At 43.1% G+C, this 18,157-nt stretch overlaps 1 protein-coding gene across 1 annotated transcript; it reads right to left on the minus strand.

The window, feature by feature from the left end:
* Positions 1-5,747: 5,747 nt before the first annotated feature.
* Positions 5,748-17,847, minus strand: TALDO1 (transaldolase 1). The gene is made up of 8 exons (XM_045016391.1): positions 17,648-17,847; positions 11,537-11,660; positions 10,038-10,145; positions 9,120-9,251; positions 8,601-8,776; positions 8,224-8,421; positions 6,794-6,939; positions 5,748-5,980 (listed from the first exon to the last, which is right to left on the minus strand). Exons 1-8 carry the CDS (start codon positions 17,742-17,744, stop codon positions 5,948-5,950), a joined length of 1,014 nt encoding a protein of 337 aa, XP_044872326.1. The 5' UTR covers positions 17,745-17,847; the 3' UTR covers positions 5,748-5,947.
* Between the last annotated feature and the right edge of the window lie 310 nt (positions 17,848-18,157).

Consider the following 18,157-nt stretch of genomic DNA (forward strand, 5'->3'; position numbering starts at 1 on the left):
AGCTGTATGATGGATATAGCTCATGCAGCGGTGGCTTTTGTGTGTCCTGGTACTGTAAAGGAGGGAGGAGGCAGAGAGAGGACACAGTCCATGGTGTTTATTTCCATACAGTGCCAATTCCACAGTGCACATGGTACATTGGAATAAGTATATAGCAAATCTGAGAGCATCTTCCAGAAATCCACAATAGTAGAAGAGGGCCTGGAGTTTTGTAGGGAGAAAGAAAAGAATTGACTAGAGATGAGCCCAACCCAGAAGCTGGAAATGTGACTCTAGGGCCAAACATCGCAGCTTATGTTTAGTTTCATAACAGGCATGTAAGGGGTTAGCTGTCATGATCATTTGATTGCCTGCCATATGATAGTGACTTTGCAAAAGCTAAATTATTTGTAATGGAAAAAACATTCCTCACATTGTTTGAAAGGACAGCAGCAATCCATTTGCAGGCTGCAGGTCAGATCTGTCACCTGAGATTTTTCTGTTCAATGTCTATTTCTATTTGAAAGAAGGGCTTAGTCATGTCCCTGTGAATCCCCCCATCCTACTTTACAATGACCTTAACCCTTCTCATTCTGAAGAGCTGCATGTGATTCAATAAACAGGCCCAATGTTCAGCAAGTTTAAATTGTAATCACTATATTGACTTCAACGGAGTTCTACCAGTTTTGATCAGCTGAGCCCAGGGAATGTTACCAAGGCCATTCAGTGCTCCTGTTTACCTTGTCCTACACTGCAAGGACGATCAATGAAATAGAAATGCAATACACTGTGAACAGAGAAGAAAGAGGGAGGGGACTGAAGTGCTAAAGCTTATGGGTAATGGGGTTTCTCTCCTGATTACTTTAAATCTGGCCCAGTTTGACAATGACCAAATGTTGTTCCTACATGATGACTCTGGTCTAGATGAAACACATTAGTGATTTTAATCCTGTTCTCGATGGTAAGGTGTCACACAAACCATGATGCTGGCTGGTCCAGGCAGCAGAGAACCAAAGAATGGGGTGGATGTGGAGAAAGAACTACCCTTTTGTCTCTCAAGATGGTCAAGGATGAAGTGCATTGTTGGGGCAGGGCCAGGAAACTTGCATTGCAGTTGTTCATGCTGGACCTCTTCTGCAGTGAGAGGCTGTCAGGCCCCAGGGCTCAATCCCATTTTAAATTCATTTATACATTTCTTTAAAACCATCTAAGTAACCTGTGGAATCCACTGGCACATGAACACCAAACAGAGCCTGATCCCCAGCTCAGTGTAATCAATGGTAATTCCTGTTAACATCAGTGGGATTTGGATCAGGCCCGTGGTGAGCTAGGTTCAGAGATGAATTAACCTGTTTTATGAGCATGAATAGCTCTCTCCCCTCCAGAGGTAAGCCAATTGCTTGTGGAAGGCTCAGAAGGGAACTCTTCCTTCTCTCCCTGATACTTTTGCAAAAATGTCCATGTGCTTTATAGACTTTCTCTAAAGAACATTACTGGAGACAGGATACTAGATTAGCTGGACGAATGGTCTCTTCCAGTGCAGCAGTGTCTCCATCCTTAGTGACTTCAAGGTAACAAGGCGGCCTTATCCTGTATGCCTTCCATACCCAAACCTCCCACTGCATTCAAGGGTGTTAAGGCAGGTCAGATTGCATTGTGATAGTGTACCACTGTGCCCACTGGTAGGAACCAATGATGTCTTACTGCTGTGGTGCCATTAGTTTGCATTGTTTAGATTTGTAGAAGGTACATGAAGGAATAACAGCACCATATTGTCATGTTCTTAAACCACTACTCCCAAACTCTAACACTCCCCCCCCCCACCCCCAATAGCATGGGATTCCTGGTTTGCTACTAATGGTGTGTATTGCCACTGCTTTGCTTTATGTAAATAAGACCCTCACAGCAAACACTGGTGGCTCTCAGGAGGAAGCAAGAGGAAAAGCACAACTATGATTGTGTATTTGCACACATCTAGCTTTTAAAAACCTGTGGCCAAATCCTCAGCTTTGCTGAGCAGTGTGTGTGAACAAAGGCCTCTGTCTCTTGTTGGAAGAAGTCATAATGTACTGTGTACCTCACTTATCATGTGGCCTAAGGCTGTGTTTTAGAATAATAGAATATCAGGGTTGGAAGGGACCTCAACAGGTCATCTAGTCCAACCCTCTACTCAAAGCAGGACCAATCCCCAGGCAGATTTTTGCCCCAGATCCCTGGGTGGCCCGCTCAAAGATTAAACTCACAACCCTGGGTTTAGTAAGCCAATGCTCAAACCACTGAGGGAGGGAGGTAGGTGGATGTGTGTGAGAGAGAGAGATTTCAGAGTTTACAAAGTACCTTAGGAGGACCTGAGCATTACCCCCTCAATGTATAGTTTAGAACTGAAGTCAAAAACCACTTGATGAAGGAACTACATCAAACCCAGGGAACCTACTGATTTGTTTTCTGAAGATTCTCCCTGCTATTTTGCCTCACTATAATTTAGGTTCAGCCCACTTTTTAGCAGAGGATAAACTCCAGAGGGTTGCAGATGCCTAAAACCTGTGCTAGCTCTGAGTTGTCTGCTTTTTGACATGACCTGCCCTGGTTTTGGTAGGCAGTTTGTTCCAGCTTGGTGCCTCTAGAGCTGTGGGCAACCTCACTGTCCTATTTTCTTCGAAAGACCTTGCTGCAGTGACCCACATCTCTGGAAGTATTTCTAGTGTTGTATTGTGGTAGTGTTCAGGAGCCTGAGTTATGGACCAGGACCCTATTGTGCTAGCTAGGTGTTCTACAGACACACAACAAAAAGGTGGACCCTACCCCAAAGAGACCAGACAGAAAAACAATAGGTTTTACACAGGAAACAAAAATTAAGTGGCTTGCCCAAGGTCATCCAAGGGAGGGGAGTGGCTTTGGTAGAGATTGGCAATAGTTCTGGGGCTAGGGAAGCTTCTTAGTGCAGTGCTGCTTACTGCCCTGTGGGAGAGCTAAATTCCTGGGCCTTGGCTCTTGCTTGCAGGTGTCTGCCATTCTGAAATCTATGGGACTGTCCTGATTCTCAAAGTACAGCCTGCAACCCTAAGGCCTGCATGATGAGAGTCCTAAATGTATTTTTACTGTTTAAGTACAAGCAGTTTGCAAACTCTCCTTTAAAAGCTTAGCTAAGCCTTCAGTTGGGAAAACCAGTAGGATTTTGCCTTTCAGGGGCTTGGTTTTTCTCTTTTTAAGGTGCTAGCTTTTGACCTATTTATCCACAGAAAAGATACAGCATGGCAAGCTTAACTATCCCTAAAATGAAGCTGGGATACTCAATCCTTCATCTCATGCTGAAGGGTGGCTGAGAAGGAATGCAGTTTTCCCATGCAGCTCTATATATCCTCAGTATAGGCATGTGGATGCCTAGGCTGAGCAGACACTGCTTACTGAAGTGTCTCTGATCAAAGAGACAGGTGCACCTGAAGTGGAGTACCCATAGGGACACTTTACTACCCATTCTCTGCACCCAAACTAATTCATTTAAATTAATGGGAGTCTTACTATTAAGTTTCAATGGGAATTGGAGCTGCCTCTAAAAACATTAATGGAGATCAGCAAAGGCTCTGAGTCTGAGTGTAGCTGAATTACAGAATGCAAGGAAATTACCAGACAGCCTTTTTTGTCCATGGTGCTAGCACCTGAATGCAGATAAGGCCCAGTGAAGTTAGTGAGTTACATGTACATAGTCAGTGGAAAAATTTGGGCCCTTGCATGTTTTGTGCTGTTAGGGGTGCCTGAGCTTTTTCTTCTCTAGCAGAATTGTGCTAACACCAACATAAGAGGAGCATTCCCTGCTCTAACCTCAGCTAAATTAGGTTGTCAACCTTTTGCACAGTCACCTAATGACAATGATGACTAGTCCTGTTACTCATTGGGTTTTTCCCCCCCTTGTACTGTTCAATGTGAATGCATGGGTATAACAGAGCAGAATGTTCTTGATGTATAAGTTTAGTACTGCTTTTTAGGAGGCTGAAAGTTCAAATACAATTTACTGTGTTATCAATTTAATCAGGAAACAGTTAATTGTCAACCTAGGGCCACATCCTCCTGACATAATTGGACCCCTATAAACTGGACCCCTATAATAAGGCAGGAGGCAGGTTTAATTATGAACCAGAAGAGAAAAATACAGCAAAAGACAGGTGTCAAGCACTGAGCTCCACTGAGCATTCTGCAGAGAAAGAACTCAGTTTAACAAGTGTTGTAGTAGGAACAGCCCTTTCTTTAGAGAAATGGGAGTATATGCTCTTCTGCTATAATGGCTTCATTTTTGTAGAAGGGGAGGAAATAACAGGGAGCTGTTTAGAATGGAAAAAGGAACCTTGTTGAAATGGGAGTAGTTGGAACTGTTCACTCATTATGCAATAGCAATGGAGTAGTTTGTTCCAGAATTTCAAGTTAATAGAAAGCTGTAAAGTGAGCAGGTTAGATTGGTGTTTCAATAATTTCAGCAGCTTTGGGGGGGCCTATCATGATTGTTTAGAGGTGCATGGATTTTGAGTGTCAAGTCAAGGTTTCCATGTACTTATATAAAATGCTTTAAAATGTTTTAGGCTTTATGCAGCATGGACTGATTGATTAATTTTTGGTCAGTTAAGTGGTAAAATGTGACTAAACATTTGTGCTAGAATCCTTGTACTGGAGCAGCAGAAATCAAGCTTGGCAACTTTGATTTAACTGACTTTCACTGCCTCATACCATAAGATGCCTGCTTTCTTTCTGCAGGCTTCTGGCTTTTAGTGCCTTTACTGGGGTAAATTAGAGCTATGTGTCAGCTAAAAAGCCTGTCTGAGTGACAATAATTAGTCCAATACATAAGGAAAGGGGGGGGTGAGGTAATGATTAGAGTCAACTGCAAATAGCAAATCAGTAAAGCCACTGATAAGAAATCTTACATAACACCAAGTGGGGAAAGGTCTGAGATATCACCATAGGAGTGCAGGTGTCTGGGCCCTGTATAATGCAAGGCCCAAACTGCACAGGCTGCCTCAAATAAATGTTTGCTAGAGCATGCACACAGTGCAATGGAAAACTGGCAGTCTCAAAATACCCCTAAGAAATAAGATACTTGCTCTTACACCTAGCTCTACTGCTAATTCATTTAGGTCTGAGCAAGTCTTAACCCTATTCTTCAGCTATAAAATGGGGTAGCACCTCAGAACTGTTACTCAACTACTGATTTAGAAGCATAAGGTAACTCATTTTCAGTGGAAGGAGTGAGGAAAACCCAGGGGCTCAGCTTCTACATAATTCTGAAGCTGCTATTCCATGCTTACTTTCACAGCCACATGTTCTAAGAGTACATCTCTTGGTTTGTTTCTTTAAGTCCACTTACAATAAAAAGATATTTGGACAGGCTGCTGGACTGGGATTCAGGAAACCCAGCTACAAGTGACAGCTTCACCTGACTTCCAGAATGATACAAAACAATTCATGATCTTACTGAAAGAATCTATTGAGTATGTGTTTGATCTTTAAAACTTAATAGATCTTCCTAGCCTGGAGCAGTAAGTTTGATTAGTTATTGTACTGGAAAGGCACTCATACATACACAGCCTTCAAAACCACAGTAAGTACCTCAAGGATAAAATACTAATTTCCCTAGGATCATCTGGGAGGTACATTTAAGGGTTTAAAAATTGTTAGCTACTCGTTGAGAATTCTAGTGAAAGTGAGTGGCTTAAGTTGAAAAGTGGCAAGGAGTACAGCAATATGTAAATATTGATCTAAATAAGTTCACAATAGTGAAACTCATTACACAAACTATTTTAATACATTGCCAAAATTGCTACACATTGAAAGTCTTGTCCCTTTGCAAATTGATAAAAAAGCATGGAATACAGAAAACTCTCCATACATAGCGTAAGACTTTACATGTAGATATTTGTACATCCATTTTTAATAATCCCACTCATTCAGCCTCCACAATCCAGCAGGAATTTTGGTTTCTCTACTTTCCATTTTTAGTACTGAACATTCGTTCCTAGGAAAAAAAGAATAATCTGCAGTTAACATTTCCAATAGAGTCCTAGTTAAGTCTGGAAACTGCAGTGCTTTGACACCAGACTAAGCCAGTACAATAGTAATTATGCAGTCAACATTAGCAGTGTCTACAACTGCTACAAAAATATACATGCAGATTTAGTACAGTCAAGATGCTATTAATTCACCTAATTATTTCAACTGGTATTTTAAAATAGTTGAGACTATATAAAAATGGACCTTAATCAACATTTTTCCCCCATGCATCCTGTAAATCATAAGTGTTTTACTGCCAAAGTTAAACTTAATCACTATGGAAGTACTGCATTTTAGTGTTCCTCAGACACCAATACTGATATAGAATATTACTGATTTGAGGCAGAAACTTAATTTTCAGATTCTATGTCAGGAATTTGACAGTCATACAAACTCCTCAGAATGTCACCTGCTGACTCATCTAGCTGTAGTGCAGTCTAAATACTGCCGTGCACTTGGGATAACATTCATGTTTGTTTACATCTTGCATTAGTCGGTGCTCACAGGAGGTATAACAAGACATAATTACATATACATTGGAATGAGAACACCCAGTATGTGTTTCATATGCTATCTAGGCAGCAAACCATCTTTGCACATAGGAATGGTGACCTAATACTTATCACAATTTGCATGATTTGTATACAAGTCTAGCTACTAGAATAAACACCGCTTTAAAAATCAAGATAGCACCACACCTCACTTGTGGGTCAGCTGGTGTCATTCTGAAAGGTCTGGAAAAGGGGCATATAAATTGCTGAATTCTATGCTGAATTACCTTCAACATTCTCTCCAATTTAACTGCATCAGCAGAAAATTTCCTTATCCCATCTGATAATTTCTCCACAGCCATTTGGTCTTCATTATGTTCCCAGCGGAATGTCTTCTCATCCATGTGAATCTTCTCAAGGTTAGATGTCTGAGCTACACAAAAAAGGGAGTTGTAACAGAATATCTTAGATTATCTATCTCAAAAGGCAAAATCCTTCAATTCAAATACAAGATTGCTATCCAAAATAAAATGTCCCTTAAACTCCCCGATGTAGTCCCCCCATTAGCTGAAGTTTGAAATCCACCCCCCCACCACACACACACACACTGCTGACAAGGTTGTCAGACTTACTGTGTGAACACATTTTGGGGAGTAAATCAGGTATTGTTGATTCTGAACTCTTATCTTAGGGGAAGTTATCCTGCTAGTCTAAATTTTAGGCTAGGGCATTCATGTTTCTCATGTTTGTATCTGGCTCCTAATGGCACTAAACTTTCAGCCCACAGTATAAAAATGTTACACAAGACACTGTGGGAATGAGCAAGGACTCAAGCAAGCAATTGGTTCCAATTATTCAGCAGATGCCTAACAAAAGCTCAATTGATAACAAGCCTGCCCACTGCTTAGAGCCTTTAGTAGAGCTCATGATTGCAGCTGTGCACAATTCCCAGTATGAATTTTGTAATTTAATATTTGTTTATAAAGCTAAGAGGAAGGAAAGACAAGAGTGGTATAGCTACCAGGACCACATGCAAGAACCACCACAGCAAAACATTGCTAAACCAAATAAGTTGCAACACTTTAGTACCTTTTCAAGAGAGATTGGTTTTTAAAAACTCTGGGTTTCAAATGTTGACTGTTGTATAGGTGTACGATCTTTTCTAGCCTTACCTGAAGTCCTTCAGATGAATTCCATTCTTGCAAAATTAGCGTTAAAATTTCTTGCTTGAAGGATTTTGTAAAATCCTTCAAGTCCCAGGATACAAATTAGAGGTGGTTTCTCCCTCCCACCCCAATTTTTATTTTATAAAAGTATCACTGTTTAAACTGAATCAGACATCTTGACTTGAATCTGGGGTAGTTACTGGCTAATGCATGCAAAAGGACCCAAGATATTAAGTAAACTGAATATAAATGGCTACATACTAGATCAAAGGTGTGGAAAAGCCTTGATTCCCTCAACAGCAGTGCCACAAGGACTGCTGATAGCCATGGTGGTCATGAAGACAGTACAAGGCAGTTACTGTAGATGAGCCAAGTCTTACTCCTTTAAAAGAGTTTGGATGGAGGCAAGAAGCATTAAGTTTAAGCTGAAGCTATGTACTACCACTTACCAAAGCTGGCTTCTTCCATATATCAGCTATGTTCAGTAGTAAAGAGGAGTCTCGGGATTATGGAACAAGTCTGTATTATACAAGGAAAGAAAACTGACTTACCATCTTTAGCATTGAGTGTGGGAGTTAGTTTGGTGTTCTCTTTACTGAGGTCTCCCAGAAGCTTAGGTGAAATGGTAAGATAGTCACAGCCTGTCAGTGCTTTAATCTCCCCAGTGTTTCGGAATGAAGCACCCATCACAATAGTTTTGTAGCCAAACTTTTTGTAGTAATTATAGATTTTAGTGACACTCTTCACTCCTATGAAGAAAACACTGGTGATTTTCAAGACAATAAGTTTTAAAATGCAAAGATTCTTAAATCAGAAATTTTAGTACCCAATACTGTATTTTCTAGAGAAGCATTCATAAGAGAAGATTTAAAAAGTAACTTGTTTGTAGTGAACTTTTCCCCCCAATTACATTCAGAGGCAAGCTTACCTGGGTCCTCTGAGGGCTCATAAGTCTTCTTGTCTGTGTTTGCAACATGCCAATCCAGGATACGCCCTACAAAAGGGGAAATTAGGGTGACCCCAGCTTCAGCACAGGCCACTGCCTGAGCAAAGGAGAAGAGTAAGGTCATGTTGCAATGGATCCTATACTCCTCTTCCAGAACCCTGCAAAAAAAGTCATTTTAGAATGGAGTCTGTCCTCCCCCCTCCATTCAATCTACAATCAAATAATTAGTTTAATAACTTCATAAAGTTAAATGTCACTAGTTAATTACTGAACTATAACATGTTATTGAGCTCTAAAGCAGAGATCTAGCACTAGAATGAGCACAGTTGTCCCACAAATAAAAAAAAAGTCTTGCTCATGTTAGATTTAACTCCACTAACTGAATTTACTGGTGCATGGTTCTCAAAACAGCCAACACATTGATAGGATTTTTTAAATTTTCATGACCAGCCATTAGAAGCATTATATAAATTAAAATAAATACCAGCTACAGACACTTACTTGCCTGCCTGAATCCCCTCCCACGTTGATGACAGTTTTATGAGAATGCGATCTTTACCAATTCCTGCTTCCTTATAAAGGTCAATGAGGCGCTTAGCTCTCTTAATCATTCCTTCCTTATCAAAGGACAACCTTCGAAACAAGAAAGACATTGATCCAAGTTAAACATTTGTCGTCTTGTGTTTATATCCCAGATCCATCTTTTTCTAGCTTCCACCAACAGATAATGGTAGACAGTGATGCATGCTCTCACATGGAGTAACAGTGGTTATTAGTGTGTAATTTAGCCATAACCAGAAGAACTATCCTGCCTCCTGTATTAAATTTTAAACTCCCAATAAACAGCTTTTCTATTTGGGGCTGTAGTTAAAGCGACCCAAATTGTAAAACATTCTCTAGGATTAAGTGGGCCCAAAGCTCAACAAAACCAAGGATATTTCTCAGGGAAAATTAAAAGTTATTGCTTTAATTTTCATAAAGAATTTAGATGCTGAAAAGGTAGAAAAGAATCAAGGAAGTTAACAGGCCTTACCCCATGTGCATGTTAAAAGCCACAGTGTACCATTTTGTAAGTTTTGGTGGGAGAAGGGCAAAGAAAAGAAACCCAACTCAACTCTTACGTTTAAATTGGATGCCTGAATTTCTTTAAGTCCAAGAAGAATGGTGGATAGATTGAGAATGTGATCTGTGCCTTTACAACTGCCTTGAAGATTAACCCCATTTCATACTTAGTTTTGTCTAGCATGTAGTAAAAACCTAGACAGGCAAATTGTGACTTCACAGTTCAATTAAACAGAAAAGGTAGCGATTTAAACTCTGAACATTTCACCATTACAAGATCAGCAGATTAGGAACACCCTGGTTACAAATTGCATACAAGATGCCTACAAATCTTGCTCTGGTTCAGAAAAGCCAAACCTTGCATCTACTTCTGTGGACACACGACCTGGTATCCTCTTCAGTATTTCTGCCCCAAATAACACAAAAAGTTTGTCACTTGCATTTTGGACCTGTTCATCTTCTGACCTGAAAGAATGAAAATGTAATTAGTGAAATGTGAGACAGGGCCACCCAGAGGATTCCGGGGGCCTGGGGTCTTCGGCAGCAGGGGGCCTTTCCGTTCCAGGACCCGCCACCGAAGTGCCCCGAAGACTCGTGGTGGGACCCCCCCGCCGCCGAATTACCGCCGAAGCAGGACCCGCCGCTGAAGTGCAGCCTGGTCTTTGGTGGTAATTCAGCAGCGGGGGGGGCCCCCGCCACGGGTCCCAGAACAGAAGGGCCCCCCGCTGCCGAATTGCCGCTGAAGACCGAGCTGAACTTTGGCGGCAGGTCCCGCTTTGGCTGTAATTCACCAGTGAGGGGTTCTTCCGCTCCCTGCCTGCGAAGACCAGGAGCGGAAGAAGCTCCGGGGGCCCAGGCCCCGCAAGAGTTTTCCGGCCCCCCTGGAGCGAGTGAAGGACCCTGCTCCAGGGGCCCCAAAAAGCTCTTGTGGGGGCCCTGTAGGGCCCGGGGCAAATTGCCCCTCTTGCCCCCCCTCTGGGCAGCCCTGATGTGAGAGACTGCAGCTAGTATCCTAAGTCTCTGTCTCCCCCCCACATACAGTTCAAGCCTTTAAATCAGAGTAATTCTCCTATTCCTTATGTATACACTCTGGTCTTTTGTCCCATCTATGCTTCACCAATACTACCAGAGTCCATATGCCATTTGTTTCCTCCCATAAACATCTGTGCTTTCTTTCATGATGTTACCTATTCATGGAATGCTTTCCCTGAGCAAGCCCACAAAGCTACTTCAAAAGGGATCTAAATTAGAATGAAGACTCACTTCGCTTCACAGGGTATGTCTACACAGCATCTAGACACCCACTACTGGTCTGTGCCAGCCAACAAGCTCACACTACAGGGCTGTTTCATTGTTATGTAGGCTTCTGGGCTCAGGCTGGAGCCTGGCCTTCAGGACCCTGCGAGTCCCCCTCACCTTTCAGGTTCCTGGAGCTCCTGGGCTCCAGCCTGAGCCTAGAAGTCTACACAGCAATGAAACAACTTCATAACCAGAGCCCCATGAGCCAGAGTCAGCTGGCACAGGCAAGCCATGGATTTTTCTTTGCTAGGTAGATATACCCATAATGTTTACCAGAAACTACTCATTGGGGATAGTCTTTATAGTGCTGAGGACAAAACCTCACACTGGATTATACACCATCACATGTAGCCTGTCACCATCTTTGCTGATTTGTATGTTGCATCCCTTCACCTACACTTTGTTAGAACTTAGTCTAGAAGACTAGCTAAGGAGCAAAACTCATGTGTTTGCTTAGGTTATGAAAAGGCCAAACACTATGGCTGCTACTGCAAATAGTTACATAAGGCATCAGCTGTCATAAATGCAAGCCTAATTAAATTAATGGTCTTACTTACCCACCAAGTTTTTTTCCATACTCAATAGCATCCTCTACTAATTCCTGGTAAGCTGGCATTTGAGCCGCAGCTAGTATCAAGGATGGGTTTGTAGTAGCATCCAGAGGCTTGTACTGATCAATTGCTACAAAAATAAAGATTGCTAGTTTAAAATAGGCTACCCAGCCTGACCAATCAAGTATGATCCTACTACTGTAGGATCAGTTAACATGCCTCTTAAGCAATAAAATCTGTATCAGAGTTCAGTGTTTTCTTGAGGCAGGAATGGTGCAGTTAAGAGGCTGCCTGCAAGTCTGGGGAATGGTGCCAAAAGAGTCTATACCAGAGGGTCTCAAACTCAGGGGGTCATACTCAGAGGCCTGCTGTGTCAAAGGGGTCACCAATACAAAAAGTTTGAAAACCACTGTACAAAGCGATGACTGAAAGCTATAGTGAAAAGATCAAGCAAGGTTTATTTAGTACTTAAGCTCTACTGTTTTCAAAGAGTAACAAACCATTGGTCAAGACACTGTAGAAGTTACTCAACTATCTTATCTAGGTTTCAGGGGGCCGCCAAGCAGGGCAAGCATTAGACTCACTGGGGCCCAGGGCAGAAAGTCAAAGCCTGGGATTGAAACCTGGGCCCTGAGCCCCACCACCCGAGGCTGAAGCCAAAGCCAGAGCAATGCAGCTTTGCAGGGGCTCCTGTGGCATGACAACCCCAGGCAATTGGCCTGCTGGCTACCCCCTAATGCAGTCCCTGGCTTTTACATGCAGAAAACCTGTTATGACAATACAGGTGGGCCATGGAGTTTAATAGCATGTTGGGGGGGGCCCTCAAAGAAAAAGGTTGAGAACCCCTGTTTCAGATGACATATGTTTACCACAAAGTGGTTTTTACTGTACACTGTCTGGTTCTAATATGCCGGAGTAGTGTTTGGCATGCAATGTTTGACTCAGCAAATAGCTTTATAAGCAGAGGTCACTGTAGAGGACATAAGGTATCTTGAAAAAGCTAAATGTCAAAATTATGAAAAATTACCAATTCATTTTTCTGAATACTTTGCATTCCAAGAGGAAAATCTCATTTTAGAAAATTCTACTTAATTTCTACAGATAGTGCTCAGAAACATTGTACAGAAAGCTACACTTTCCTAGCAGCTTCCTTTAAGTAAAGATCTTGGTTCTCTGTACATGTTCATCTTACACATAGGTCCTTCAGATACGTTATTTTTTCCAGTTTTTCATTTATCGTCCATGTTTTATCTGACAACACAATGCAACTCCAAGATGGGTAAGTACTGATAAAGCTCATTTATCCTCTTCAGCATCCTATGTATTTGCAATACACTTCCGGCTAAAGTATCTTATAGGACTCTAGCAACATATATACTGCTTGTCATGTGTTACAGAAGTCTGTACAACTCAGTTATGCTAAAGATTACAAGCAAATGTATGACTTCTGACATGTCATCTGAGTATATGATAAGGACTGACTTTTCCAGTATCCCCTCCCTATAGAAGCAGTGTCATTCGGCACTTTCCAGTCACTAATTATGATATCAACACAGTTGAAGGTAGAGTTCAAAAGTTCGCTCCCTATAATAAGGGGCTACATTTCAGCCTTCCAGAACAAGTTTTCAGCAAAGGTTTAAATGGGGATTCTGAATCCTGCTCACTGCTACAGCATCTGTTTAATGTTGACTGGCTGGAGAATTGTGCAGAAGAATAAGTACATGCTGGTCTGGCCCATACTGCCACACCAACAAGAGCAGCAGACTGAAACTAACAGTTTCATAATTTATCAGGTGTTCTTTGCTTTTGCTGGGAACATTGCTTTTCTGCAGATGGAGATAAGAGGCATCTGGCCCAATGTTTCAGCGGAAGCACACAGGTGGTCAGGACTAGAATGGTCCTTTACTCCTTAGGCCAGAAATTTTCCCTACTATATAGTGCAATAAATATTTATCAACACTTGGGAAAAAAAATACACACTGCTGGTGACTGGTGTCAACAGCTGCAGCTGAACCAGTACCAAGCACTAACAGCAAATGTAGCCAAGGACAAACTACAGAATGGTTTTAAAGTGCATGGTTAAAACTTGCAGCTAGACTGTGCTCAGCACCTGTTGCTGACTACAGTATGAAATACATATTATCTGTTGACAAGGCTACAGAATCAATGTTTTAAATTCCCATACCCTCAGACATTAGATCCTAGAAGGTCTGTTAATGGCCACCACTAGCCATACTTGATAGTGCTGAAGATTCAGAAATCAGCAGATATTCACATTAATTCATGAATTATTCATGTATTAATGTAAAATATATGGGTTACATCTGGATTCAGAACACAGCATCATTGTAAGAACTAATTTTTCTTTGTACAAAAGTTATGAGACTGACTTGGCTACCTCCTTGGGACTTTCAAGGCTCAGGAGAGTTAATCCCTTGTCCCCATAGCACCTGGACATCTCCTGTGAGGACTGTGGCTTGTACAAAAAACACAAGTTGGTTCAAAATTTTACATGCATTAAAGTTTTGTCCAATTAGACAAAACCGAGATATCGGAGTTAAAGATCTCATGTGGCTCTTGATCACCTCTGCCCAGGGATCAGAATGTGGACTTGTGTCCTGGCCAAATCAGAGCCTGAGAAATTCTCCCTTAAAATCCTTGGTTTCCACAGTAGTTGCCTTCCCCTGAAAATTGTTATGAGCCTGTTCCACTTAAACCTCTACTGCTCCCTGCTCGTATTTGTACCCACTGTTCACTGCTTATATTTACTTACTTTTAGTAACCATTCCCATCAGCAAAGTCTGCTCTGTCAGCTACCTTCAGCACTACTGAGTTCACGCTGCAGGAACCTTGCTGTGGCTGCTCTTTCTATATTCTTTTGCCCTATGGTCCTCTACCACACAAGGCCTACTCTTGGGGTCAATTAAGATGCTCAGAAGCCAGCACCCCATATCAGGAGTTAACAGGTTTGTATAACCTACTCTAATGCCTTCAAAATACTCATTTAAAGTATTTTTACTGTGTCTCTTTGGTTTTGGGTCACCAATACTGAACCCCACCAATTACTTGTTCCCCCACTTTTTTCTGAATCTTAGATTAAACCCAAGTACTGTACCAAAACTATTGTATTACACTCTTGGTCTTAATAGAAGTCACTAAATATGAGACTCCCATTACTAAAGGCCTTTGGACACAAAGCTAAAACATGGTTCATGACTAAGTTAACTAAGCCTGCATATACAGATAACCCCCAATTTATGCAAGGCTTTCTGGAATGGAACAATTGCATAACTCAAATTTTGCACAGTCGGAAACATACCTGTATGTTACACAAATTTCCGCAACTTTAAAATCCTATTTCTGGCTTATGGAACTTTTTCCATAAGTGCAAATTTGCATAAGTCAGGTCTTGGCAGAGCATCTGTATTTCACTGAAGTTGGTGAAGCAAATCCTCAATTTTAAGTGTACTGAGTACACTATATTATACAGTACTCTTTAAATCCTGTAGCAAAATCATGTGTGTTTAAGATCTCTTGTACAGAAAAAAAATCTAGCCCCACCCTTTTTAAATTAAGGAACAAGAGTGCTTACTCATTTTCATGCTAAAGTAAACAAAATTCCTCTTACATTAACTCCTCTCTGCCTCTCCACTGTTTTGTTTCACCATGAGAAAACTATACAGGAAGCCATTAAAAAAATCAAAACTAGCCAAGTAAACAAAATGTAACAGCTTTCTGAAGAGAAATGAAGACAACCAGTCTTGTAAAAATAAGCCTTGTTTATAGACTTCTTCCTAATTTTTTATAATATTTCCAATTAATTTACCAAACCCTGATCTGATCAGGAATGAAATATTTGAATCAGAATCAGGGTGTTAAAAGTACCAAGGGCCATTAGTTTCCCAAATGGATAATTTAAACAAGATTTATGGTACATATAAAAATTAACTACTTGTTGATGTTAACTACATAAATGCTAACTCAGAGCCCTTCACTTGTTTCCATTATCAATTTAAGGACAGCTACACTCAGGAGTTCTGGTGATAACAGTAACTAGAAGAGTAGAGCTACAGTAGTTGAATCCTATTGGGGAGAGGGATAGCTCAGTGGTTTGAGCATTGGCCTACTAAACCCAGGGTTGTGAGTTCAATCCTTGAGGGGGCCACTTAAGGATCTGGGGCAAAAATTGGTCCTGCTTGTGAAGGCAGGGGGCTGGAGTTGATGATCTCCTTCCAGTTCTAGGAGATAGAAAAGATAATTGGAGATATACCAATCTTATCTAATACGCCTTGAAACATCCATGTTTGCATTTTAATAATGCAAACAACTTTTCAAGATCCTAGTTCAAAGGTCAGTGCTGGTAGGTCATACTTATGACATCTGTTTATAGGAGCACTACACAGGTTATTGCAGTGAGGCCACATATTTCCAGTAACACACCTGTACCCACACAGGCACTGCTAACCATTTCATATTAGTACTTTGGATTTCTACAGTCCCTTCCATCCAGACAGCCAGAATTATTTTACAAAACTAATTATCAGCATGAGGCAGATATTACCCTCATTTTACATGTGAAGCAGCTGAATCATAGGAAGGCTGACTTCCCAAGTGAGTCACAAAGGAAGTGGGTAGAAAAGATGGTATTATGCATGTGTGATTCCTGCTACTAGGCTGGTATTGTGGTGAAGGCCCTTCTCCTGTTGTGAAGCCTTCAGTTCCTGATGCATTTATATAGGTTTTGTTCAGTGTTCTTGTGTTGAGTCCAACTCTTCTCTGTACTAGCAAATTGCACTGCTATATAACCATAGGATCCCACTGTGTCCTGCAAGACTGACCACAATTTGCAGAAGGCACTTATCCTCTCTTCATCTGCAAACTCACCACCCATCACACATTAAGCAACTGGGACATTTCAGTCTTTCATAACAGCACATAAGTGACAAAACCGCTTTAGGCAAAGAACTCTTAGCCAAGTTTAACAAAGGTTTTTTTATTACAAGGTTATGTTCTCCAAGTAGATTACAACTTAGACCAAAATACTTAGATTATGTCTACTCTAGAGAGCTGCCAGTGGCACTGCTGTACCTATACTGTAAGATCTCTTGTGTAGCTACTCTCAGTGACATAATTAAGTCACCCCCAAAGAGTAGCAGTAGTAGCTACGCCAGGGGTAGAAGTTCTCTCACTGACATAGCACTGTGCACACTACCACTTATGCAGGTGTAATTTAGGTCGCTCAGGGAGGTGGGATATTTGCTGACATAAGTGGTAGTGTAGACATAGCCTATCCTAAGTCTTCCCTTCCATCAGGGAATGATTAATTCCCACTCAATATTTCATTCTCACTACACACTATCTCCCATGGGGAAAGTTCACAGTGTTCCATTTATGTTTTGCTCACTTAACACGTGAGGCTGTTGGTGAGTGGAATCAGCGTTTCCCATATTCACTAAGACCCCAAAACTCAATAGGATGGTTACACTTTGCCAAACAGGGAGTCAATGCACGGAAGGGGCTATTAGTAGCAAGTGGCCAGACCTTGCTTCCCCTTACAGGCAGCACCAGTTAAAGCAAAGCAAGGCCTCCACCTGCCTGCCAGACCCCCCCGTGAGGCATCCCCTGCCCTGCTGCTGCGCTCCCAACCCCCCACCCCACTTCATCCTGAGACCCCACGAGCTGAGTCAGGTGAGAGGCAGCGGCAGCCCCACCCCCCTGCCCTGGACACGGGGGAGGGAATGAGCCGGAGGGCCTGGCCCTTACAGAGCGGGCGCGCACCCTCCCGCGGCCGCGGAGGAAGGACCGGGCCCCCAACCGCCTGCCTCAGGAGGGGCGGCGGCACCCAGCGGTTCCTGCGAGCCGGGGAGCGCGCACGTCCTGCCCAGCGCTCAGACACCCCTGGAGCAGCCGCCTCCCCCCTCGCCAGGGCCGAGCCCGCCAGAACTCCGGCCTCCCCTCCCCCACCCTCCCGTGTGTGTAGGAGGGGGCGGGCTCGCCCACTGCCCCTGTAAGTGGGGGGAGGGAATCAGCCACGGGGGACTGGGACCGCCCCCCGCCCTAACGGGGGTAACGGGCCCCTCATGCCTCGCGGGGGCGGGCGCAGGGGTGTGATCTCACCATGGAAGTCGCCGGTGTCCGCCACCACCGTGGTGTGCTGCTTGAGCTGCTCCAGCGCGGACTCCATCTTCGGCCGCTTCACGGGGGACACTGACATAATCCGTTAGGGGCGCCGGCCCAGAGACCCTTTATATACCTGCCGAAAGGCCACCCAGCGCGCGCTCGCCGCAGCCGACGTCCAACAGTAGCGCCAGGGGGAGGAGGCGGGGCCCACGAAGCGCGAGACCGGCGCGGAGGGCGACTCCTGCGGCGACGCGCGCGCGCGCCCCCGCCCTGACAGCCATTCACGACCGTGGAGGGAGGAGGCGATAGCCAATCAACAGCGAGGCGAGAGGGAACTAGCCAATCAGGACCGGGGAGGGAAGAAGGCATCTGATTGGGTGAGTAGGTGGCGTGTGAGGGTTAATACATCCTGGAGGCTCCTGAGCATAAGCATGGAGACGGATCCTCTTCTCAGACGGGGGAGGGGGAACGGCTCCCCTGCTGTGGGGGCGGAGCGAGAGGAAACAG

This window comes from Mauremys mutica, chromosome 4, assembly GCF_020497125.1.
Source record: "Mauremys mutica isolate MM-2020 ecotype Southern chromosome 4, ASM2049712v1, whole genome shotgun sequence".
Classification (NCBI taxonomy): Eukaryota; Metazoa; Chordata; order Testudines; family Geoemydidae; genus Mauremys; species Mauremys mutica.